The sequence below is a fragment of the Pan troglodytes genome, chromosome 12 (assembly GCF_028858775.2).
Source record: "Pan troglodytes isolate AG18354 chromosome 12, NHGRI_mPanTro3-v2.0_pri, whole genome shotgun sequence".
Taxonomy (NCBI): domain Eukaryota; kingdom Metazoa; phylum Chordata; class Mammalia; order Primates; family Hominidae; genus Pan; species Pan troglodytes.
In genome coordinates this window covers 24,062,443-24,090,200 of record NC_072410.2, presented here as the reverse complement: position 1 = coordinate 24,090,200, position 27,758 = coordinate 24,062,443, and the positions used below count along the sequence as shown (strand labels likewise).

The 27,758-nt window shown below is 35.3% G+C and overlaps 1 protein-coding gene across 33 annotated transcripts in view; it reads right to left on the bottom strand.

Annotated features, from left to right (window-relative positions):
• The window catches only part of TSGA10 (testis specific 10), a 165,820-nt gene that overhangs the window by 57,310 nt on the left and 80,752 nt on the right, over nt 1-27,758 (bottom strand). For 28 of the 33 annotated variants that reach the window (XR_010149296.1, XM_054678028.2, XM_063789488.1 and 25 more), the window contains 4 exons: nt 25,919-25,974; nt 24,608-24,776; nt 21,805-21,915; nt 17,859-18,044 (listed from right to left, as the gene is read on the bottom strand). Coding sequence is in view for 32 of the 33 variants with exons in the window: in XM_054678028.2 (XP_054534003.1) it covers nt 17,859-18,044; nt 21,805-21,915; nt 24,608-24,776; nt 25,919-25,974 (522 nt within the window). In the remaining variant the exon portion in view is untranslated. The remainder of the gene's footprint in view (nt 1-17,858; nt 18,045-21,804; nt 21,916-24,607; nt 24,777-25,918; nt 25,975-27,758) is intronic. The other 5 variants (XM_063789499.1, XM_063789500.1, XM_016949073.4 and 2 more) reach the window with 1 other exon arrangement.

Below are 27,758 nucleotides of genomic sequence, written 5' to 3'. Positions count from 1 at the left end.
CTATTCCAAACAACAGAAAAAGAGGGACTCCTCCCTAACTCATTTTATGAGGCCAACATCATCCTGATACCAAAATCTGGCAGAGACACAACAACAACAAAAATTTCAGGCCAATATCCCTGATGAACATTGATGTGAAAATTCTCAATAAAATACTAGCAAACCAAATCCAGCAGCACATCAAAAAGCTTATCCACCACGATCAAGTCAGCTTCATCCCTGGGATGCAAGGCTGGTTCAACATACAGAAATCAATAAACGTAATCCATCACATAAAAAGAACCAATGACAAGAACCACATGATTATCTCAATAGATGCAGAAAAGGCCTTCGGCAAAATTCAACACCCCTTCACGCTAAAAAATCTCAATAAACTAGGTATCAACGGAATGTATCTCAAAATAATAAGAGCTATTTATGACAAACCCACAGCCAATATCATAATGAATGGGCAAAAGCTGGAAGCATTCTCTTTGAAAACCGGCACAAGACAAGGATGCCCTCTCTCACCACTCCTATTTAACATAATATTGGAAGTTCTGGCCAGGGCAATCAGGAAAGAGAAAGAAATAAAGGGTATTCAAATAGGAAGAGAGGAAGTCAAATTGTCTCTGTTTGCAGATGACATGATTGTATATTTAGAAAACCCCATTGTCTCAACCCAAAATCTCCTTAAGCTGATAAGCAACTCCAGCAAAGTCTCAGGGTACAAAATCAATGTGCAAAAATCACAAGCATGCCTATACACCAATAACAGACAAGCAGAGCCAAATCATGAGTGAACTCCCATTCACAATTGCTTCGAAGAGAATAAAATACCTAGGAATCCAGCTTACAAGAGATATGAAGGACCTCTTCAAGGACAACTACAAACCACTGCTCAAGGAAATAAGAGAGGACAGAAACTGAAAAACATTCCATGCTCATAGATAGGAAGAATCAATATCGTGAAAATGGCCATACTGCCCAAAGGGATTTATAGATTCAATGCTATCCCCATCAAGCTACCATTGACTTTCTTCACAGAATCAGAAAAAAGCTACTTTAAACTTCATATAGAACCAAAAAAGAGCCCATACAGCCAAGACAATCCTAAGGAAAAAGAACAAAGCTGGAGGGATCATGCTACTGGACTTCAAACTATACCACAAGGCTACAGTAACCAAAACAGCATGGTACTGGTACCAAAACATATATATATATATACACACACACACCAATGGAACAGAACAGAGGCCTCAGAAATAACACCACACATCTACAACTATCTGCTCTTTGACAAACCTGACAAAAACAAGAAATGGGGAAAGGATTCCCTATTTCATAAATGATGTTGGAAAAACTGGCTAGCCATATGCAGAAAACTGAAACTGGACCCCTTCCTTACACCTTATACAAAAATTAACTCAAGATGGATTAAAGACTTAAACGTAAGATCTAAAGCCATAAAAATCCTAGAAGAAAACCTAGGCAATACCATTCAGGACACAGGCATGGGCAAGGACTTCATGACTAAAACACCAAAAGCAATGGCAACAAAAGCCAAAATTGACAAATGGGATCTAATTAAACTAAAGAGCTTCTGCACAGCAAAAGAAACTGTCATCAGTATGAACAGGCAACCTAAAGAATGGGGGAAAATTTTTGCAATCTATTCATCTGACAAAGGGCTAATATCCAGAGTCTACAAAGAACTTAAACAAATTTAGAAGAAAAAAAACAGACGACCCCACCAAAAAGTGGGCAAAGGATATGAACAGGCACTTCTCAAAAGAAGACACTTATGCAGCCAACAAACATGAAAAAAAGCTCATCATCACTGGTCATTAGAGAAATGCAAATCAAATTCACGATGAGATACCCTCTCACACTAGCTAGAATGGCGATCATTAAAATGTCAGGAAACAACAGATGCTGGAGAGGATGTGGAGAAAAAGGAACGCTTTTACACTGTTGGTGGGAGTGTAAATTAGTTTAACCATTGTGGAAGACAGTGTGGTGATTCCTCAAGGATTTAGAACTATAAATACCATTTGACCCAGCAATCCCATTAATGGGTATATACCAAAAGGATTACAAATCATGCTACTATAAAGGCACATGTGCACGTATGTTTATTGCAGCACTATTCATAATAGCAAAGACTTGGAACCAACTCAAATGTCCATCAATGACAGACCGGATAAAGAAAATGTGGCACATATACACTATGGAATATTATGCAGCCATAAAAAAGGATGAGTTCATGTTCTTTACAGGGACATGGATGAAGCTGAAAACTATCATCCTCAGCAAACTAACACAAGAACAGAAAACCAAACACCGCATGTTCTCACTCATAAGTGGGAGTTCAACAATGAGAATACCGGGACACAGGGAGGGGAACATCACACACCGGGGCCTGTCAGGGGGTGGTGGGCTACGGGAGGGATGGCATTAGGAGAAATACCTAATGTAGGTGACAGGTTGATAAGTGCAGCAAACCACCATGACATGTGTACACCTATGTAACAAAGCTGCACATTCTGCACATATACCCCAGAACTTAAAGTATAATTTAAAAAAAAGAAAAAAAAAGAAAAATACATTCCTAGAGAAACAAAAAGTGAGAGCATGCCTTGTTGGCAGATCCACCATATAAGAAACACTAAAGGAAGTTCTTCAAACTGAAAATAACTGATCACAGATGGTAATTCAAAACCACACACAAAAAGCAAAGAGCAACAATAAAAATAATTATGTAATTATAAAAGACAGTATAGCTGCATCTCTTTTCCATCTGAACTGATTTTAAAATCAATTATATAATATTACATAAGATGATACAAATATAATTGTACTATTGGTCCTATAACAGATAAAATACAATATATTTACCAATAAATGCACAAAGAACGTGGGTGAGAGCAAAGCTTTATTGGACTAAGGAAATGAAAAGAGACTAACTCAAAGCCAAAGTAACAATGAAGACACCCAGAAATGGGAGGGCGAGGGAAGGCTAACATAACAAAAATCTATATAGTTGCCCTCATTTTTCCTCTCAGGTTTTTAAAAAGACACACAATTGTATAAAGTTATAATAGCAACAATGCATTGTTTTGTAGTATACAGAAAATCCAAAATACTCCAAAATCCGAAACTTCTTGAGCACTGACATGACATTCCAAGGAAATGCTCGTTAAAACATTTCAGATTTCAGATTTTCATATGTATTTGGAAAAGCGCAACTAGTAAGTAAAATTCAAATATTCCATAATCAGAAAAAAATCCAAAATCTGAAATATTTCTGGTCCCAAGCATTCTGGATAAGGGATTCTCAACCTGCAATATGTATAACAGTAATAGAAAAAAATGGAGGAAAAGGGAATAGAACTACGTAACAGTAACAGTTCCATATATCATCAGAATTAAGTTAGTATAAACCTGAAGTAGATTCTGGTAAGTTAGATGCATGTAGCAAACACCAATAATTCACAAAATGCAGGGATGAAAATCACAAAAAATTTTTTTAATGTTTTATTAGATAATATACACTTAATGCAAAAGGAAACAGTAAAGGAGGAATAGAGGAACAAAAAGGCATAAGTCATATAGGAAAAAGTAAAATGGCAGATATAAATCCAACTACAGTCATGTGACACATAATAATGTTTTGGTCAATGATGGACCAGCACACATGATGGTGGGCCCATAAGATTATAATATCATATTTTTACTGTGCCTTTTCTATATTTAGATATGTTTATATACACAAATACTATTGTATTACTATTGCCTATGTATTCAGTACAGTAACATGCTGTACAGGTTTATAGCCTAGGCACAACAGGCTATTCCATATAGCCTAGGTGTTAGGAGATTAAACCATCTAGGTTTCCAGAAGTACACTGTATGATGTTCACACAAAGAAACTGCCGAATGGCACATTTCTCAGAATATATTTTCATCATTAAGAGACACATGACTGTATATCAATAATATTAAATGTAAACTGATAAAGCAATTTAATCACAAAAACTGAAAAACTAAGTAAATAAGCAAGGTTCAACTATATGCTGTCTGTAAGGGACACACTTTAGTTTCAAAGTCAAATAGAATGAAACTAAAAAGATAAAAAATATATCATGCAAAGAGCAACATAAGAAAGCTGAAGTGGTTATGATAATATCAGAGAAAACAGACTTTTTAAAAATGTTACTAGAGAGAAAGGAGGACATTTTACAGTGGTAAAGGGTCAAGGCCATCAGAAATGCGTAAGAATATACGTATATATGAACTCAGTAACAAAGCACTAAGTAAATGAACCAAAAAGTGACAGAAATGAAGGGAAAATGATAAAATTCAATGCTCATATTCAGACTTCAATACCGCACTTACAATAATGTTACCATAATAAGGCAGAATATAACAGGTAAATAGAAGACTTAAACAACATTATAAACCAATCAGGCCTAGAAGACATCTATAGATCACTTCATCAAACAAAGTAGAATACATATTTTTTTCAAGTGCACATGAAACATTCTCTAGAATAGACACTACACTGGGCAATACAACAAAATCAAGAAATTTTTTTAAGCTGTAAAAATATAAAGTATGTTTTCCAACCATAATAATAAAATTAAATTAGAAATGAATAATAGAAAAAAAGGGGAAACTAACAAATATGTGGAAATAAAAAATATAGTCCAAAATAACCAATGGGACAAAGAAGAAATCAAAAGGAAAACTGGAAAATACTTTGAGATTACTTAAAATGAACATACAACATACCTAAACTTATGAGATGCCGCTAAAGCAGTGCTTAGAAGAAAATTGATGCAGGTAAGTACCTATCTTTAAAAAGAAAAAAAATCTCAAATCAACAACCTAACTTCTTAAGACACTAAAAAAGAAAGGCAAACAAAATCTAAAGCAAGCAGAAGGAAGAAGAAATAAAAATATAAAGGATTGGAGCAAAAATTATAATAATAAAGACTAGAAAAAATAGTAGAAAATATCAATGAAACTAAGAGTTGATTTCTGAAAAGATAAACAAAACTGAGAAAACTTTAGCCAAACTAAGAAAAAAAGAAGTCTCAAATATACAATTATAAATGAAAGAAGAGACACAACAAGAAATACAAAGAATCATAAGTGACTACTGTGAACAATTATATGCCAACAAATTGGATAACCTAGAGGAAAAGAACAATTCCTAGAAATATACAACCTACAAAGATTGAATCATGAAAAAAAATTTTTTTAAAGCCTGAAGAGACCAAAGCAAGTAAGGAGATTAAATCAGCAATAAAAATAAATCTGTCCCAGCACTTTGGGAGGCCGAGGAGGGCAGATCACGAGGTCAGGAGATTGAGACCATCCTGGCTAACACGGTGAAACCCTGTCTCTACTAAAAATACAAAAAATTAGCCGGGCATGGTGGCAGGCGCCTGTAGTCCCAGCTACTTGGGAGGCTGAGGCAGAAGAATGGCGTGAACCCAGGAGGCGGAGCTTGCAGTGAGCCAAGATCGCGCCACTGCACTCCAGCCTGGGTGACAGAGCGAGACTCCATCTCAATTTAAAAAAAAATTAAAATAAATAAATAAATAAATAAATCTGGCCGGGTGCAGTGGCTCATGTCTATAACCCCAGCACTTTGGAAGGCTGAGGCAGGTGGATCACCTGAGCTCAGGAGTTCAGGACTAGCCTGGGCAACATGCCCATCTCTACCAAAAATACAAAAATTAGCTGAGCATAGTAGCGTGCACTTGTAGTCTCAGCTACTTGGGAGGCTGAGGTAGGGGAATAGTTTGAGCCCAAGAGACAGATATTGCAGTGAGCCTTGATGGCACCACTGCACTCCAGCCTGAGGGACAGAAGCAGACCCTGTCTCAAAGATTAAATAAATAAATAGTGTATTCCTGATAGTTAAGATTTAAAAAAAAAATCTTACATCAAAAAAAAGCTCAAGACCAGATGGCTTCATGGGTGAATTCTACTAAGCATTTAAAGAACTACCACCAATCCTCAAATTCTTCCAAAAAATTGAAAAGAAGGGAAGACTTCCAAATTCATTTTAGTGGTCAGCATTATCATGATACCAGAGCAAGACAATGTTTTCTACAAATTTTCTACAAGGAAACTACATGCCAATATTCTTCCTAAATACAAATTCAAAAACTTGCAAAAAAAAAATACTAGCAAACAAAATTGGATAACATGTTAAAAGGATCATACACCATAATCAAGTAGCATTTATCCCTGAGATGCAAGGATGGTTCAACATATACAAATCAATCCATGTGAAAGGCCATGTTAACAGAATGAAGGATAAAAATCATATGATAATCTCAACACATGTAGAAAATGCATTCGGCAAACTTCAACGTCCTTTCATAATAAACATAAAAAAGCTCTAAAGAAACTAGGTATAGAAGGTATGTACCTCAACACAATAAAGGCTATATATGACAAGCCCACAGTTAACATCATACTCAGTGGTGAAAAGCTCCAACAAAAAATGGTTAGAAGTAATAAATTCAGTAAATTTTAGGATACAAAATCAACATACAAAGATCAGTAGCATTTCTATACACTGACAGAATGGAAATCAATAAAATCAATAAAACAATCCCATTTATAATAGCATAAGAAAAAAGATGCTATATGTTCACCGAAAACTATAAAACACTGATGAAAGAAATTGAAGAAGACACAAATAAATGGAAAGATATCCCATGTTTACAGATCAGAAGAATTAATAATGTTAATGTTCATACTACCCAAAGCAATCTACAGATTCAGTGTAATCCCTATCAAAATTCCAAGAGCATTTTTACAGAAATAGAAAAAAAATCCTAAAATTCATATGGAACCACAATACACCCTTTAGACAAAGCAATCTTGAGCAAAAAGAACAAAGTTGGAGGCATCACACTACCTGATTTCAAAATACTACAAAACAACAGTAATCAAAACAGAATGGTAGTGCCATAAAAAGCAGACATAGAGACCAATGGAACAGAATAGACAGCCCAGAAATAAATCCATTCATTTACAGTCAATTGACCTTTGACAAAGGTGTCAAGAAGATGCAGTGGAGAAAGGACGATCTCTGCAAATGATAACGGGAACACTGCCTATGGAGAAGAATGAGATTGGACCCTTATTTCAACATACACAAAAATCAACTCTTAATGGATTAAAGACTTAAATATAAGACCTGAAACGGTAAAACTGCTAGAAGAAAATGGAGAGGAAATGCTTCTTGACATTGACCAGGGTAGTGATTGTTTTGGATATAATTCCAAAAGCATAGGCTTCAAAAGAGAAAATAGAGAAATGGGGTTGGATCAAAGTAAAAAACTTCTGCATAACAAAGAAAAGTGTGAAGAGAAAATCTACAAAATGGGAAAAAATTTGTAAACCACACAGCTGATAAGGGCTTAATATTCAAAATATACAAGGAATTCAATAGGAAGAAAACAAATAACCCAATTTAAAAATGGGCAAAGAGCCTGAATAGACATTTCTCAAAAGAAGTCATACAACTGGCCAACAGGTATGTTAAAAAACACTCGACATTGGTAATCATTAGGGCAACATTGCTAATTATTAAAGAAATGCAAAGTAAAAACCACCTCACACCTGTTGGAATGGCTATTACAAGAAAGACGAAAGATAAATGTTGGTGAGGATATGGAGAAAAGGAACCCCTTGTACACCATTGGTGGGAATGTAAATTAGTATAGCCATTATGGGAAACAGTATAAAAGTGTCTTTAAAAATTTAAAACAGAACTACTATATAATCCAGCAATCCCACTTCTGGATATACATCCAAAGGAAATGAAATCAGTATGTCAAAAAGATATCTGCATTCCCATATGCTCTGAATTATTTACAATAGCCAAGATATGGAATCAACCTAAGTGTCCATCAGTGGCTGAATGGATAGCAAACTTGTGGTATATAGATATACAATGAAATACTATTCAGCCTTAAAAACAAAGAAATCCTGCCATTTGTGACCACATGGATGACCCTAGAGGTTCATTATGCTAAGTGAGATAAGCCAGGCACAGTAAGACAAACACTGATCTCGTTTATATGTGGAATCTAAAAAAGTTGAGCTCATAGAAGCAGAGAGTAGAATGGTGGTTACCTGGAGCTGATAGGGCAGGGTGAGGTGAGAGAAAGTTTCAGTTAGACAGAAAGAATAAGTTTTGGGGACAATAGTTAATAATAATGTACTGTATGTTTGAAAATTACTAAGAGGGTAGATCTTAAATGTTCTCACCACAAAAAAAAAAAATGGCAAGCATATGAGGTGCTGGATATGTTAATTAGCTTGATTTAATCATTTTACAATTTATACATATATTAAAATATCACATTGTACATTGTAAACAATACAATTTTTTATTTGGTAGATTATACCTTAATAAAACTGGTGGGGGAATAAAGCCAGGCAGAGTTCCTACTGCCAGAAAGAGAGAGGGAGAGAGAGAGAAAGAAAGAAATTAACAAAACAGCCAGGCAGAGTAGCTCACACCTGTAATTCCAACACTTTGGAAGGCTGAGGTGGGAAGATCTTGAGCCCAGGAGGTCAAGGCTGCAGTGAGCCGTGATTGCACCACTGCATTCCAGCCTGGGCAACAAAGCAAGACCCTGTATCCAATTAACAAAAAAAAAAAAAAAAAAGGAAGAAAAGAAATTACTGAAATAAAGAAAATAACAATAGTCGGCCAGGCGCGGTGGCTCACGCCTGTAATCCCAGCACTTTGGGAGGCTGAGGAGGGTGAATCACGAGGTCAGGAGATGGAGATCATCCTGGCTAATACGGTGAAACCCCGTCTGTACTAAAAATACAAAAAAATTAGCCAGGCGTGGTGGCGGGCACCTGTAGTCCCAGGTACTCGCGAGGCTGAGGCAGGAATATAGCGTGAACCCGGGAGGCAGCGCTTGCAGTGAGCCGAGATCACGCCACTGCACTCCAGCCTGGGTGACAGAGCAAGACGTCGTCTCAAAAAAAAAAAGAAAATATCAATAGTCAACACAACCAAGTAACCAAGTTAGTTTCTGAAAAGATCAACTAAATTGACAAGTCTGTAGCTAGATTGATCTAGAAAAAAAGACTCAATTAATAGAATCAGAAATGAAATAATGTAGTAACGCAATCCTTACATACTGCATTAGTAGTAATGTGACCTTACTGAAATGAAATAGATTATAAAAATATACTATAAACAACTGTATGCCAATAAATTAAATATCTTGGATGAAATGAACAAATTCCTAGAAAACACAAACTAGCAAAACTGTCTCATGAAAAATACACTATCTGTATAGATCTATAACAACAAAGAAATTGATTAGCAATTTTAATACTGCCCATAAAGAAGTAATTTTAAAACTTCCCATAAAACTTCTCTACCAGATGGCTTTACTGGTAAATTTTTACCAAACCTTTAAAGAAGAATCAATGCCAATTCCATACAAGCTGTTTTGAAATACAGAAGAGGAGGAAACATTTTCTAACTCATTCTATGAGGCCAGTCTCACTCTGATATTAAAAACAGACAACACATTACAAGAAAAGAAAATTACAGACGCTCCTAGAAATACACAAAATCCTTCAAAAAAAAAAAAACTAGAAAGCCAAATCCAGCAACATAAAAAATAATTACATACCATGACCAAGTGGGATTTATCTAAAAATGCAAAGTTGGCTTAGCATACGAAAGTCAATTAATGTAATATACTATATCTATAAAATAAAGAAAAACTACATGATCATCTCAATAGACACAGAAAAAGCATTTGACAAAATCCAACACCCTTTTTGATAAATACACTCTTCAAAGTAGGAATAAAAGGGAATTTCTTCAGTGTCATAAAGGTTTTCTATAAAAAACCAACAGCTAACATCATACTTGATGGTAAAAGATGAAATGCTTTCCCCCTAAAATCAGGAACAAGATAAGGATGCCCCTTCTGGACCCTTCTATTCAACACTGTACTAGAAGTTCTAGCCAGGGTAGTTAGGCAAGAAAATAAAATAAAAGGCATCCAGATTGGAAAGGAAAAAGTAAAAACTATCTCTATTCACAGATGACATGATCTTTGATATAGAAAATCCACCAGCCCAGGTGACAGATATAGAAAATCCTAAGGCATTCACTAAAAACTTTTAGACTTAATAAGTTCAGCAAGGTTGCAGGATACAAGATCGATATACAAAAATCATTGTATTTTTATACACTTGCGATGGAGAATCTGAAAATAAAAATAAGAAGACAATTCTATTTACAGTTGCACTCAAAATAATAAAATACTTAAGAATAAAATTAACACAAGAAGACCTAACTTATACTCTGAAAACAACAAAATATTGTTGAAAGAAATTAAAGATCTAATAAACGAAACTACACCTTGTGTTCATGGATCAGAAAACTTAATATTGTTAAGACAGCCATATTCCCCAAATTGATCTACCAGCTCAGCATAGTCTCTATCAGAATCCCAGGTGGTTTCTTTGTAGAAATTGACAAGCTGATCCTAAAATTTATATGAAAATTCAAAAGTCTCAGAATAGCCAAACAATCTTGAAAAAATGAAAACAAAGCAGGAGGACTTTCACTTTTCCATTTCAAAAGCTACTACAAAGCAATAGTAATTATGCCAGTGTGGTACTGACATAAGGATAGACATACAGATCAATGAAATAGAATTAAGAGTCTAGAAGAAGCCCATGTGTCTATGATCTATTGATTTTTGATAGAGGTGCCAAGACCATTCAAATGGTGGGGGGAGGGGAGAAATAGTCTTTTCAACAAATGTTACTAAGATAACTAGATGGACACATGCAAAAGAATGAATTTGGACCCTTACTTCACACCATGTGAAAAAAAATGAACTAAAAATGCATCAAAGACCTAATGGAGGGTTTGGTGGTGATAAAGGGTACAGTGATTCTTTTCAAAGTGATGAAAATGTTCTAAAATTGATTGTGGTGATCATTACACAACTCTACGAACGTCTAAGCACTATTAAATTGTATACTTTAAGTGGATAAACTATATGGCATGTTAATTATTCTCAATAAAGCTGTTACAAAAAATAGCAACACAAAAATATGTAGAATACAGCTAAAGCACTGTGTAGGGGAAAATACATACCTTAAATGCTTAGAAAAGAAGAATGGGCTAAAACCAATGACCTAAGCACCTACATTAAAATACGAAGAGAAAAATTAAACATATATTATTTAGAAGGAAAGAAATAATAAAGAGAAGAAATCAATGAAATAGAAAACTAGTTCATTAATAGAGAAAAATCAATGAAATTAATACTCCTTCTTTGGAAAGATAAACATAAATGATAAACTTCTGGCTAGACTGATGAAGAGAATAGAGAAATGCTACAAATTACCAATAACAAGAATGCAAAAAGGAATATAACTACAAAGTAAGAACAAATTTGCCTACAAATGTGACAACTTAGATGAAATAGGCAAATCCTAGCAAAACACAAATTACCAAAATGACCTAAGAAATCAGAAATCCTGGCTGGGCGCGGTGGCTCACGCCTGAAATCCCAGCACTTTGGGAGGCTGAGGTGGGTGAATTATGAGGTCAGGAGTTCGAGACCAGCCTGACCAACATGGTGAAACCCTGTCTCTACTAAAAATACAAAAAATTTGCTGGGCATAGTGGTGGGCACCTGTAATCCCAGCTACTCAGGAGGCTGAGGCAGGAGAATTGCTTGACTCAGGAGATGGAGGTTGCAGCAAGCTGAGATCACACCAGTGTGCTCCAGTCTGGGCAACAGAGTGAGACTCTGTCTCAAAAAAAATAAATATATAAATATATATTTATATATATTTATATATATATTTATATATATATTTATATATATATTTATATATATTTATATATATTTATATATATATTTATATTTATATATATATTTATATATATATATTTATATATATATTTATATATATATATATGCAATCTAATAATGTATGTTTAAAAATACATCATGACCTTGCACCACGAGTGCAGCCTGGGTGACAGAGTTAGACCATGTCTCAACAAAAAACAAAACCACCATGACCTACTATCCAGGAATTATTTTTTAAAGCAATGTATTAGCCAGTTTAACAAACTAAAAAATTAAAGTGATATGACCATCTCAATAGCTGCAGAAAAAGCATTTGATAACATTTTATACCCATTCATGATACAAACTCTAAGTAAACTTAGGCCAGGCATGGTGGCTCATGCCTGTAATCCCAGCACTTTTGGAAGCCGACGTGGGCAGGTCACCTGAGGTCAGGAGTTTGAGACCAGTCTGGCCAACATGTCAAAACCCTATCTCTATTAAAAATACAAAAAAAATTAGCCAGGCATAGTGGCAGGCACCTGTAATACCAGCTACTCGAGAGGCTGAGGCAGGAGAATTGCTTGAACCTGGGAGGCAGAAGTTGCAGTGAGCCGAAATCACGCCACTGCACACCAGCCTGGGCGACAGAGCAAGACTCAGTCTTGGGGGAAACACACACACACACACACACACATACACACACACACACACAACTTTAAGTAAACTTGTAAGAAAAGGGAATGTTTTCAACTTGACAAAATGCTTCTACAAGCCCGGCCAACATGGTGAAACCCCATTTCTACAAAAAAATGCAAAAATTAGCCAGGCATGGTGGCACACTCCTGTATTCCCAGCTACTCAGGAGGCTGAAGTGGGAGAATCCTTTGAACCCAGGAGGCGAAGGCTGCAGTGAGCCAAGACTGCGCCACTGCACTCCAGCCTGGGGGACAGAGCGAGACCCCATCTCAAAAAAAAAAAAAAAAAAGCTTCTACAAAAAACCTGCAGCTAATATCATATTCAAAGATGAAACACTGAGTCCTATTTCCTTATGGCTATATATGAGGCAAAAAATATCCACTCTCACCACTTTTATTCAATACTGATATTTGAAGTACTAGGCAGAAGAAAAAGGCGTTCTGAGAAGAGTAAAAGAGAAGAAGTAAAACTATCTTTATACATTTAGGTCATAATTGCATATGTAGAAAATCCTTTTAAAATCTACAAAAACCTACTAGGACTAAAACATTGAATTTAAACAATGTTACAGAATAAAAGGTCACAAAATTCTATTCTACTTTTGTGTATAGGCTATCAAAACCTGGAACATAAAATTCAAGAATAAAATATCATTTTTACAATGGCATTGTAAAGACTCATGAGATATTCTATAAGAGCCATAAAAAACCCCATGAGATAATATGGGATACATTTAACAAAATATATTTAATACCTATACACTGAAAAGTACAAAACATTGTTGAGAGAAATAAAAGACCTGCCCAAATAAATAAATGAGTGGATACACCATGTTTATGGATTGGAAGACTCAATATTGTTAAAATCTCAACTCTTCCCATACTGATATGTATATTCAAAATAACGCTAATCAAACCCCAAGTAGGTTTTTTTCCTGTAGAAAATGATATGCTCATTCTAAATTTATGTGGAAATGCAGAGGACCCATAGTAGCCAAACATTTGAGGAAAGAACACATTTGGAGGATTTAACTAACTCATTTCAAGATCTACCATAAAGATATATTAATCAAGTCACTGGGTTACTGGCTAAGGATAGATGTATACCCAGAAGAGAGTATAGAAACAGATCCACACATATATGATCATTTGATTTTTGTGAAAAATTTGTAGATAATTCAATGATGAAATAAGTCTTTTCCATAAGTGGTGCTGGATACCTTCATATCCGTATGAGAAAAAATGAACCTTGACCCTTATCTTACATCATACACAAGTATTAATTCAATTGTAGCATAGATCTAAATATAAAATCTAAAAATATAAAATTCCTAAAAGAAAGTCTATGCACCTTGGTGCATGCAAAGATTTATCAGGACATAGAAGTACAAAGTATAAAAAGAAAATTGGTAAACTGGACTTCATCAAAAATGTAAAACTTCTGCTCTTAGAATGATTTTATTAAGAAAACAGAAAGGCAAGCCAATGACTGGGAGAAAATATCCAAAATCTAAAGTGTTCAAAAAATATCTACAATTTAATAACAAGAAGATAAACATGCCAATAAAAAGATGGGCAATAGATTTGAACAGCTACTTCACAAAAGAAGATAGACTCATGACCAGTAAGCATGTGAAAAGCTGTTCAACATCATTTGTCGTGAGGAAAAGGTAAACTAAAATATGAATGTGATAACCTTACTCATCTATTAACAATACCAAGTGTGGGAGAAGATTTAGAGCAACTATCACACAGTGCAAGTGGGAGTGTAAACTGATACAACCACTTTGTTTTTTGTTTCCATCTCCTCCAGCATTTATCCTTTGTGTTACAAATAATGCAATTAGACTCTTTTAGTTATTTTTAAATGTACAATAAATTACTGTTGACTATAGTCACCCTGTTGTACTATCAAATACTAGATATTATTTATTCAATTTGTCAGGTTTTTACAAAGTTAAGCATACTTACCATATAATCCAGCAATTCCACTCCTAGTTATTTACCCAAGAAAAATGAAAACTTACATGAATGCAAAGATTTGAACACAATGTTCACAGAAATCATATTCCTCATGGCCAAAAACTAGAAACAACCTGTTATGGACAAAACTGTGTCCCCTCCAAATTCATACGTTGAACCCTAACCCCCTAGTGTGACTATATTTGGAGATAGGACCTTTAAAGAGGTAATCAAGGTTAAATGGGGTTATAAGGATAGGATCCTAATCCAACATGACTGGTGTCCTTATAAGAATAGGGAGAGACACCAAGGATGTGCATGCACAGAAGAAAGGCCATGTGAGAATGTAGCAAGAAGGCAGACATTTGCAGACCAAGGAGAGAAGCCCCAGAAGAAACCAAACCTTCCGGCACTGTGATCTTAGACTTCCAGTCTCCAGAACTGTGAGAAAATCATTCAGAGGGAAATAAACAAATCCACAGTTACAGAGGAAGATCTTAACATGTCTTTCAGTATTTGAGAGATCAAGAATACAAACATAGTAAGGATTTATAAGACTTGACTGACACTATTAACAAGCCTAATCTGTAAATATATGTAACATACATATATGCGTCCACCAAGAAGTGAGCACAGATGTTTTTCAAGGTCATGTAGAATATTATCAAATATTGATTACATAATCTGCCACTAAGCAATTCTTAGCAGATAACAAAGAATTAATTATCATAAGCCATTTTATCTGATCACAATATTAGAAACATTAGACAATAAGATATTAGACACAACAAAGTAAAAATAGACTAATAACCTCAAGTCCCCTGCACATTGGAAAGTTTTTTAAAACTTCAGGTCAAGTGTGGTGGCTCATGCCTCCAATCCTAGCACTTTGGGAGGTTGAGGTGGGAGGATCACTTGAGGCCAGGAGATCAAGACCAGCTTGGGCAATATAGTAAGACTCCATTGCTACAAAAAATTAAAAATTAGCTGGGTGTGGTGACTCACACTTGTAGTGTTAGCCACTTGGAGGCTGAGACAGATGGATCACCTGTGCCCAGGAATTGGAGGCTGCGGTGAGCTATGATTGTACCACTGCACTCCAGCCTAGGAACAGAGTGAGACTCTGTCTCAAACAAACAGACAAACTTTAGTAATTAAAAATAAATCATAATGAAATGAGATGATATTAAAAACTGAATGGCAATGAAAGGATTATCTCAAAACTTGTGGGCTGCAGGTGGCTGCACCCAAAAAAATAGAAATTTCCAGTCTTCAATGCATAGAAAAGAAATAAAATCATGAAATGTGATACATTTATTCTAAAATTCATCTGAGACAGATTAATAAGGACCAAGTACAGTCCAGATAATTTGAGGGAACATTAATTCTGCCAGATATCAAGACTCAACGTAAAATTATAATAGCTACAAGAGTGTATTATTGACAAGGGGATAAATTGACCAATGGAGCAGAATGTATGGGAACTTATTTTTATGACAAAGTAGACTTGACTTATATTTCAGAGAAGAAAGGACAACGGATATCTATTCACAAAAATAAAAATTATATGTCTACTTCGAACTGCACAAAATCAATCTCAAGTAGGTTAAAGTCCTAAATGTAAATGGCAAAATTTCACATACTTTCAAACATTTAGAAGAACTTTTAAATGAAAATATAGGAAAATATCTCTCTGGCCTTGGGATTGTACAGGATTTCTTAAAGAAGACATAAAATATAAACTATATAGGAAAATATTGATAATAATTCTGAGTATATCAGAACTGAACATGTCTGTTTATACTGCAAGGAAGGTGAAAAGACAAGCCACAGACAAGGACAAGATAATTGTAATATCTTTAAAAGGATTATTATCAAGAATACATAGAGAATTCCGTTAAAAATCAATATGAAGGCAGGGTGTGGTGGCTCAGGCCTGTGATCCCAGCACTTTGGGAGGCCGAGGTGGGTGGATCATGAGGTCAAGAGATCGAGAACAGCCTGGCCAACATGGTGAAACCCCATCTCTAATAAATACAAAAAAAAAACTAGCTGGCCAGGGTGGTGGGCACCTGTAGTCCCAGCTACTTGGGAGGTTGAGGCAGGAGAATCACTTGAATCTGGAAAGCGGAGGTTGCAGTGAGCCAAGATCACGCCACTGCACTCCAGCCTGGCGACAGAGAGAGACTCCATCTCAAAAAAATATATATATATGAAAAAGATAAGCTATGCAATAGAAAAATGGCCAAAGTTTACAAAAATTTCATTCAAGAGAAATTCAAGAAAACGTTCATAGAGGAAGAATCCTAAATGGCAAAGAAACATGAAAAGGTCCTCAATTTCACTTGCAATCAAGGAAGCACAAGACAAAAAGTATGGAAAAAATTGTCTGACAATATCAAGTATTGATTCACATTTGAGAAAATAACTCATGATTTCTTATGGCAGAATGACACTTTAGAGAGCAATTTGACAAAAACTTAGAAGAGCTGAAATTGCACATATCTTGGATCTACTCCAGGCATATAGCTTTTTAAAATTCACTTCCAGGCATAAATATAGGGAAACATGTAGTCAAGGAGAAATGTAAAAGGTTTGTTGCAGTGTTTTATCACAGAAAAAAGTGAAAAAAAATTAACTTTCCTTCAATATGGGAATGAATTTTAAAAAGGGAATATTTATACAATGAATATATGCAACTGTTTGAGTAAAGCAGTACACTATATATATATCAAAATAGATGTGTCAAAATTATAATATTGAGCAAAGAGGGCAAGTTGCAAATGAATATCTCCAACTATGTTTGTTTTCACTTAAATAAAAACCAAAACATACCAAATAACATTATACATTATTTGTGGGTGTAAGATTGTAGAAAAAGTATAAACATATGCAAAGGAGTTAGACACACTGACAGGAAAGTTATGCACACCAGCAACTAGGGAGGTAGGAGGGAAAAGGATGAGAGAAGTTTTATCTGTAATGTTTTATTTCTTTAAACAAGGAGACATTTGAAGCAAACATGGCAAAATGTTAGTATCCTTACATGTGGGAGCTGGGGATATGTTTATCTGTTTTGTTACTTTTGCACTTTTATGGTATGTTTGAAATAGTTTCTAATTTTAACAAATGCTAATGATTGTTCTGGATGTAGGGTAGATAAGAGACTGTAGAAGAATCAAAGTATAAGGAGAATGGTTAGCATGCTACAATTCACAGTACATTTAAATAATTTACGTGTTTGTTCATACATTTAATTTATGGAAGGCCAAACAAAACTCTTTTAAATATGATGCAGGATGTATTATAAGCATATTTTTCCAAACTTACTTGCTCAACCTCTCTGTTGAGGGAATCTACTTTTTCTTTTAATCTGTTACCCTCTGCCTCAGCAGTGATAAGTTCCAGTTTGAGGGTATTGTTATCTGCCTCTGATTGATGGGCTTTATTTTCCCAGTTTTCAGCATCTTCATTGGCTTTTCGAAGTTGTTCCATCATTTGCCGGTTCTCAGATTCCTGAAAAGCAAACTTTAGCTATTACTTTAAAATGTTCAACATATGATAAAAATTAAACATTATTATCCAAGTCATTGGGAATTCACTTGCCATGAGAAGCGTTTATAATAGAACCCTGAGGAAATGTATCTATACTCTTAGTTTAGAAAACAGGTCATCCTGTAATTAACAAAGAGTGCAATCAGCATCTGCCCTGGCTCCTGAGTAACACTCAGTGAACACTAGTAAATAGTAAATTTAGGTAAATTACTCTTTTCTTCAAGACCTGAATGAATTTGTTCTTATATTTCCTTTTGTTCGAAGTCCTCCACAGCCTGCTTTTCCCATGTCTGCTTACTGACTACTTGCTGGTCTGGATTCTGAGCCTCTGACCTTTCGTACTGGTGTATTCCCTTGTTCTTGACCAATTTACAGGGCTGTGCTGGCTACAGAGCTTCCGAGTACTTGCATATTTTAAATGTCAACTTCTGATAATTTCCTTTCTGGTGTCTGCCTTTTATTCATAGCCCCAGTCTTAATTATCTTGATCATGAACTGTTGTTCTATGATTATCTTTTACCTGCTAGTCTAGTAACTTTCCCTGCCAGTCTAGTAACTTTCCTGAAATTGCTCAGAAGTAAACTATCAAACCTATGCCAATAAACACTAGTTGTAAATATGCATTCATGTATAAATTGAGCATACAATAGGAACCAGATTTTTTAAACTTTCAAAATTCTATCATGAGCAGAGTAACTGAAGTAGGGTCTGATTTCTAGTAGGGAAATAAGGAGGGAAAAAAATTCAGCTCCACAAACAATATAATAGACCAAGTAATCATTATTAGGCTATTTAAAAAAATATTTTATTATGGTTTGGTGAATTCATTCTAAAAAATTAGTTGTAATTTTGGTAATTTTTTTAAAAGGCACTAGATCTCTTTCTCTCCTGTTAATAAATAGTGCACATCCCTATCAGAAATCCTGGGCTAAATAAAATGACCAAATTGCAATAAATAATGTCTAATACTCCTTTCAAATCAGATAAGCCATCTCCTGATTATGTTTACTGGTGGAAATTCAGCTAATATTGCCACCTTGTGGCCTCTAATGTGAAAGATTTTTGCCAAGTCTGTGTTAGTCAACAATATACTAAACTACCTTATTGGCTTTCAAGATTCAGATACTCCAACTGTGTCAGCAGGAACCTGATATGTGTTTTCCATGATTGTACTAACAATCATAGTTGTGTACAGAGTATGTACTTGGAGGGTGCTTGTACAATATACTTAAACGAATTGTATTCACATTGATCTTTACCCTCTTTAACTTTGTGCAGTACTTACTGTCTATGTCATTCACTTAAAACTGCCTTACAGCTTTGTGTTGTTAGGTGTGGATGTAAAGCCTCCCTGATAACACCTTGTATTTCTCTAAAGCAGGAACCATTTTTATATTAAATTTAGTTCTGTGACCAGGTAGTACATTATTCAAAGTGAAAAGGGATTCCATAGAATGTCTCTCCTGTCTTCCAACCACCCAGTGCTCCCTCCTTCTTGGCAAGCAGAAAGCATATTTTACCCTTTTTCATATCCTCCCATAGAGGCCAGAGCAGTGTTGAGCATGAGAGGCAACACTATAAAGAAAATGAAACTGTTCTTTGGTATTCTCTATTTCCTGCTTTCAGGATCTCTTTACTTCTATATGGTGCCTCCCCTGTATCCACAGCTCCCTCTGGCCACCCACAAGTCTCACTGCAACACTCCATAGGCCTCAGCTGGAATCCTTTGCATTTCTTGCCTAGATTATGGTTACAACCTCTTCTAACTGCTCTCTCCACTTCTGATTTTGTTACCCTTCTGGTTTATTCTTGACGTTTCCAAAATAAACTTCCTAAAAGGCAATCCTTAAATAACTTATATGTTTTAGTTCTAACAATAGCTTCTGAAAATAGGGTTCAAAGAAGGTCTTTCTTACCTCTATCATCCACTTGTACACACTACTCTACCTACAGGACCTACTTTTTCCCCTACACCTTTGCTCATGTTGTTCCCACTGCCTGGCAGTCATTCTGTTTCCTCTCCGTTTTTCATCTCTGGCACTCCAGCACCTAGCACGCTGCATGAATGAGTGAATGAATGAAGTACTCCACACTTCTTGACGGTCTATCCCTATCAAAATGGATCTGTGGTTCATTCTCTCCGGGCCTGCATCCATCCAGTGTTATGCAATCTCATAAACAAATTCATACTAGGATGCTAAAATCCCCAGCACTTCGGAAGGCCGAGGTGGGAGGATCACTTGAGCCTAAGAAGCTTCATGTGTGATGTCTGAAAATATAATTCTAGAATCTAAAAGTTCTAATCCCTAATGGTGGAATTTCAGGTAATGTTACTAACAGACAAGGGAGATAAAGGGAAGTGTTTAACACTGGCTGAAAGCTTACTATGTTAAATGTTGCTCTGGGGTGAGTGCGGTGGCTAATGCCTGTAATCCCAGCACTTTGGGAGGCCGAGACAGGTGGATCACTTCAGGTCAGAAGTTCGAGACCAGACTGGCTAACATGGCGAAATCCCCGTCTCTACTAAAAATACAAAAATTAGCCGGGCATGGTTGCATGCACCTGTAATCCCACCTACTCAGGAGGCAGGAGAATCGCTTGAACATGGGAGGCAAAGGTTGCAGTGAGCCACGATTGCACCACTGCACTCCAGCCTGGCAATACAGTGAGCCTGTCTCAAAAAAAAAAAAAAGTGTTGCTCTGGATATTCATTTATTTATTTCTGACCTATTCTAGAATAGATTCAGATGGCTCACTGTGCTAGGTGTTTTAAATTATCTCACTTACTTGGGTGTTCTTCCCGATTACAGATGGGAAGAATCAGAGAGGCTGAGTAGCCTGCATAAATAAAAAGCCTTTTGTTCATTTATGGTATTACATTGCTGGAACCTTAAAATCAGGAAGTGTAGGAAACCACGTGCTTTTCCTACACAGGCTGCTTGCTGCCTGAAAGCAAGGATTGCAATTTAGAAATCCTTAGAATCTCTTCTGTCTCAAAGCCCTTAACAGTACTATGCATACCATAAATAAATGTTCAAGATATGTTTGTGGACTGACATGAAATGATAAAATAGTATAGGTGGATTGATTATTATAATAGGTATAGTGTTACCTACATACCACTCAAACCATTAATGGGAACATCCTCCCTCAATTTTAGATAATATTTTACCTAATAGACATATCTAAAATCCTCAGTAAAGCTGCCTGTTTATTCCTGAGTTGCCACACATGCACCACACTTATTGGAGTCATCTGATGTCATGTACATGTGCCTGGTCAAATGATTGCTAACAGAGAAGTGTGAGGAGAACCATCTGCCTTGTGGTCCTAAAAAAAATAGATGGCCCCATAACAGGGTAACCAATTCTGATCTGCTACATAATCAGGTGGAACCTCTTTTGTCAGAGGTTTATAACTGGAAACCCCACCACTTTCAATTAATTATAAGCGAGGTCAAATTGATTTTAGCCCTTTGTCCATCATCCAGTTAGGAAGATTCTGCTTGTCTAGAGTGGCAGAGTTGCAAAACAAAAGGGGCATATTCTCCAGGCATCTTTCTGAACATTCTAAATATGTAGTTAACCCACCATTGTCAAAACTAAAATATACTATGTATTAAAGAAAGCTTTGATTCACCTGTCGTTCTGAGTATACCAACTTCTAAATTAACTCTAGTGAAAACTAAGTATCATGAGCAAAAAGAAAAAAAAATACATACTTCAGACTTTAATATATTCTTCAGCTTGTTAACCTCCAAATTAGTATCTTGAACCTTCTGTTTTATGTCATTAAGTTCATTATGAGTGTCATTCAATTTTTTGGACAGTGCCTACGAAAAAAGATAGGTATATTTGACTATGAAAAATAAAAAATTTCTATATCTCAAAAATACCATAAACAATTTTTTAAACACTTGGAACAAATAAAATTAACATACCTAATATATAAACTCATATAAAAAAAGAAAACACATAAGCCCAATAGCAAGTGGGCAAATGACCCAAATAAGCAATTCAAAAAAGGAAGCATAAGTAGGTAAGACCTGAAAAAAACTCTACTAGCAACTGAAGATATGCTAATTAAAACAACAAATTACTATTCTGCTTTTCAAATTAATAAAGATTTAAAGCTATTCAGCTATGGTAAAGAATGGGCATTTCCATGTACTACTGGAGTAAATGTAGATTTGCAGAAAGCAAATCTGTGATCAGGTATCTGGTGATGTAACAAGAGACAATTTTTAAATGCTCATAAAAACAAGAAAGACAAAAATGTTGATTATTTTTGAAGGTGGGAAATGGCACATGGGGATTCATTATATTTGAAAATGTCTATTTACATTTTTTTAATTTAAAAAAGAAACCTCAGCTGGGTGTTTTTCCTGTAATCCTGGCACTTTGGGAGGATCACTTGAGCCTAAGAGTTTGAGACCAGCCTGAACAACATAGTGGGAACCCAACTCTACAATAAATAAATAAATAAATAAATAATAATTAAAAAGAAACCTGATAATCTGTGATTCAGTCTGAAATGAAATCTAATAAAATTTAATGAGATGCTGTCATTAAGGCATTTGTTACAGTGACAATATTTATTCACATTAAGTGAATCATGCAGTAAATAATAGTATATCTACATAGTGGCATAACCACATAACAGAATATTATATACCTGTGAGAAATGTTTGGAATGATTTTTAATAATACAGGGAAATATTTGCCTATGTTAAGTGAAAAAAAATCGTGCTAAAACACAAAAATACCTCATTATCCCAATTTGTTAAAAATTGTGGTATCAAGGATAAAATTTTTTAAAGTTTCCACTTTCTAGTCTTCTGTAATACTGGTTCTTAACCTGTGGTCCACAGAAAGAGACCTCTCTTCTACCTTGGGCCTATGACCATAACGAAGAAAAAACTACTTTTGAGCATATGTAAATTGTTATGACAACAGTTTTCTTCTGATTATAAAAACTGTTTACAAAGTTTGAACAAGGCAGGAAAATGCTTACAATATTATAGTAAGCTAATAATAGCTATAAAATATTTATTGAGTGATATACTGGACAGTACAGTAAGTGCTTTCCAGGTATAGTCTCACTTATTAACCATTTTTACAGATGCTATAGAGACTCAGAGAAGTTGGTTTATATGATCACACACGCAGAGAGCAAGATTCAACCCATGTGAATCTTACTCGACTCTACTGCCTCTTCATGTAGAAAAAAGCATGATATAAAGTGATAGGTGATTTTATCCCACTACATTAGAAAATGTGTATAAAAATAGTGTTAAAATTTTTAAGTGCACTGTATAGCAATTAAAAAAATATGTCAAATATAACAGTAACTGAGTATTAAAAACATGGGGGCTTTTCTAAACTCTTAACTTTTTGTTTAGAAAAAAGACTTTCTATAATAAGCTTCTATTTCTAAGCCAATCAAAAAAATAGAAACTAAATTTCTAGGTTTTCATAAATAAGATATATCCACCTTTAGCCCATATGCTCTAGCTGTAAAGAGTACACAAAGGCAAACCTTACAAATTCCCATGTTTTGGTTTTTATTGCTATTCATTAATTTTTTAAATAAACTTTTAGAATAGTTTTAGATTTACAGAAAAGTTGTGAAGACATTATAAAGGGCACCTCTATTGTTAACATTTTACATTAGTATGGTGCATACGTCACAATTAATAAGCCAATATTGATACATTATTATCTGAAGTCCATACTTTATTCAGATTTCTTTCCTTTTTTACATAATGTTCTTTTTCTGTTCCAGGATCCCATTATTCATTTACTTTTAAACAAAATATTTTAACATCTCAGATAATTTTTTATGATTAACAAAGTATTACAGCTTTATAGCTGTTTAAGTAAATTAATAATCTTCAACAGTTAAAGAACACAGACTTTCAGGATGCAAGCTAAACACACTGAAAGTGATACAAAGTGGGGAAAACCATTTGGTCTCAAAAATTTTGAGAAGGGAAGAAATTTTCCAAATAGGATTTTTAAATGTTCACGTTAAAATAAATGTTATTGGAAATGAGAACTGCAGATTAGACTTAAATATATTGCCTTAGGGAGAAAGAGTAATTATAAGAGGAACTTTCCTAAAAAGAATCACAGTGCTAATGAGAACCAAAAAACAAGGCACAGTCCATACGTTCATACTTAAAACAGAATAATATGTAGTCCATTTAAAAAAAAAAAAAACCTATTCTTTTCTTTAAGGTTTCTCAAGGTTTTTATTCTCATTTTTTGATTATTCAAATATTTATCCTTCAGCAAGGAAGTACTAAGCTTTAATACAAATATAGCCCTGTTTTCTTTAATATTTAACCCTTTGTGTCTGAGAATTCCATTTAAAAATTATGTGGCCTATTTTGTTACTTAAAAAAAAAAAAGAAAAGGCTAGTTCCAGTGTCTGAGCTCTTCTATAAAATAAAATGAGGGCTGTTCCTCACAAGAAATTCATATTTTTTTTCTTGGAGAAAATGATTCTAGGAACAAGTGTACCTGGTTTTCTTGTTTAGCTTTAGCAAACTGTTCCTGGAGATTGTCATTGTCATGAGCCAAGATATCTCTTTCCCTGGCGATCTGGGCCAGCTCATCATTTGTCTCATCCAATTGCCGACGCATTCTGGAAACGTCTTGTTCACACACCATTAGGGCCTCAGTACACTGTCTATTCCACAAATCAAAGAGTACATAAGAAGAGACATTTTACTGAAACAGAGCAACAAATTCTCACAAGACAGAAGATGGACAGTTAGTATGAAAACATTTGAAGAGATTTTAAACACGTTTGAATTTATAGGAATAAATACTGCAAAGACAGTGCATTAGAGTTTCTCAATGTTGCCATTATTTCGCTATGAAAAGGATACTAAGTATACATAATAGTCAATGATTTGCCAAATATTTCAAAACTTCTTACATCAAGTATTAGGAAGGCTTTCATCCTACTTCTGTTATGGCTTAGTCTCCTTTACAGATTCCTCTTCCTCTGCCCACTTAAAAATTAATGCTTTTCAGGGCTCAAGCCCTAGCCTCCCAATTATTCTCACTCTAACCCTTCTCTCAGACAAACTCTATTCATATCCATGGTTCCCAACCCCATCTATATCCAATGATTCCAAAATAATTATCTCCAGTTTTAGCCCCTCTGTTATACCCCAGACTTATATTTAACTGCTTACTAGACATGTCTACAATAAGGTCCCAAAGGTTCTTCAAATTCAGAGGTAAAATCATTTTTTCTCCTCATACTTTCTTCATGTTCAGTATTTGTCCCTGGCCAGAAACTTGGCATTTTCCTGGTGTCTCTCCTTCATACAAAAGCATTTCACTCCTTCTGTCCTACAACTCCTAAACCCCAATTTATCACCACCTCTTCTGCTTAGGTATCTTTCTAACACAAAAATCTCCTCAGAATTCTTTAATGATTTCTTATTGCCCAAAGGATATAACCAATACTCATTTGTCTATAACACAAGCCTCTGCCTGCCTATTTAGCCTCCTCCCTTCACATCTCCCCTTACACTCTAGGTTTCAACAACACTCACCCACTTGTAGGTCGAGAGGCTTGTCAACATGATCTGTGGTTCTTTGCTATTCTTTCTACTTTAAATGCCCTTCCTTTCCCCTTATTTTACTTGGCAAACACCATCCCCTCTTTTAGTTCCTTAGACAGACTTAGGCCTCCTTTGATGAGAGGTTAGCACCTTACACGTATCACTAAGCCCCTTGTTTCTTACTATCTTTGTACCTAACATGGTACTTGGCCCCCCAGTAAGAGCTCAAATATTTGTTGCATGACTGATTTACCTTGATGCCTGTTCCATCTCAGCAATGATATTCTTCATGCCTGAAATGGTCTTTTCCTTGAAAAATAATATAAGTATTAAATAAAAAAATCTTAAGCTGTTATTTCTGTTAAAATTGAATGAACAAAAAGAAAATTTCCCTTTCCCTTTAGGTTTCCATTTGGTTTTAAAAACATGTATGTCCTATTCTTTTCCACACTTTAAAGCCTAGTATATCAATGTGAATATTTGCACTGGGTAAAAATAGATTATGTTCATTAAAGTAAAGGCTATACTTAGGTGTAATTATGAGATCAGTATATCAAATTCTTTATCAAAAGATATTTTGTGCAGTCATCCAGCAACACAAGAACCCTATAACCACCTGTTTTTGGAGGCAAACCAATGGTTTGGCATTGGAGTATTGGCATTTTATACTGGGATTTAGAACTGGTTCTCTTGCTCACATTCTTTATGTTATAAAACCCAGATAAGCCAATCATGTATACCTAAATTTAGTTTTAAGAATAATTTTTATTAAGTGTATTATTTATATTAGCCAGCAACAAAATCTTCAAAAAGCTGTTCCAATCCAATTACTTATAGAAGTATACTACTGATATTTAGGTGAGAGCTAATAAGAAGGTAAGCATTAGGCCTCGAGCAAAGGTAAGAAAAATAAACTATATTTTCCTTTTTCAAAGGCGTGATGAGGGAGTAGAAGTAGTGGAGTCAGTCAAGGCAGAAATGGGTTTGAATATCTTAATGCCTTTAATACCATTCCCACACCTCTTTTTAAAACTTCCATTGACCCTGAACTAGTCCAACTATAAACAGATACTTAGAGCTAACATTAGCCCTAAAAAAGTAAGAAAGTTATTTCACTAAGTAATAACTAGATTTCACCTTGCCATTTGAATTTTCAAATTTTAAGTAACTAAGTAAAAAGATTTTTAAAAACCCAAACCTATATTTTCCAACCAATTCTGTTCCTGTTTCTTTTCTTTTCTTTTCTTTTCTTTTGAGATGGAGTTTTGCTCTTGATGCCCAGGCTGGAGTGCTAGGGCGCGATCTCGGCTCACTGCAACCTTCGCCTCCCAGGTTCAAGCGATTCTCCTGCCTCAGCCTCCCAAGTAGCTGGGACTACAGGCATGCGCCACCATGCCCAGCTAATTTTTTGTATACTTAGTAGAGACGGGGTTTCACTATGTTGGCCAGGCTGGTCTCAAACTCCTGACTTCAAGTGATCCACCTACCTCGGCCTCCCAAAGTGCTGGGATTACAGGCGTAAGCCACTGCGCCCGGCCGTTCCTATTTCTTTAGCGTTAGTTTTACACATATTTCCGTGTGTGTGTGTGTGTGTGTGTGTGTGCTATCTTCCTTTATTCATGTGCTCTTCTCCAGGGTATTTTTAGCTACAGTTTCCCATTCTGCTTTCTTATGGAATGGTACAGATTCCACATCTGGCAGTAATAGATACTGGTGTGTTGTTAAAATATGCATTAAAAAAAAAAGTTAAACCCCTTCAAGAAGGACAAGCCAACGAAGGAAAAACTAAAAGACAAAATACTCCATAAAATGGAATGTTTACACATTTTTGAAATATAATTTAATACATTTCTAAACAAATTCTGAAAAGCTAGTTGAACTAGTGCTTTTGAAAATCCTTACTTGAGGCCGAATGCGGTGGCTTATGCCTGTAATCCCAGCACTTTGAGAGGGTGAGGCAGGCGGAACACGAGGTCAGGAGTTTGAGACCAGCCTGACCAACATGGTGAAACCCCATCTCTACTGAAAATACAAAAATTAGCCGGGTGCAGTGGTGGGCGCCTATAATCCCAGCTACTCAGGAGACTGAGGCA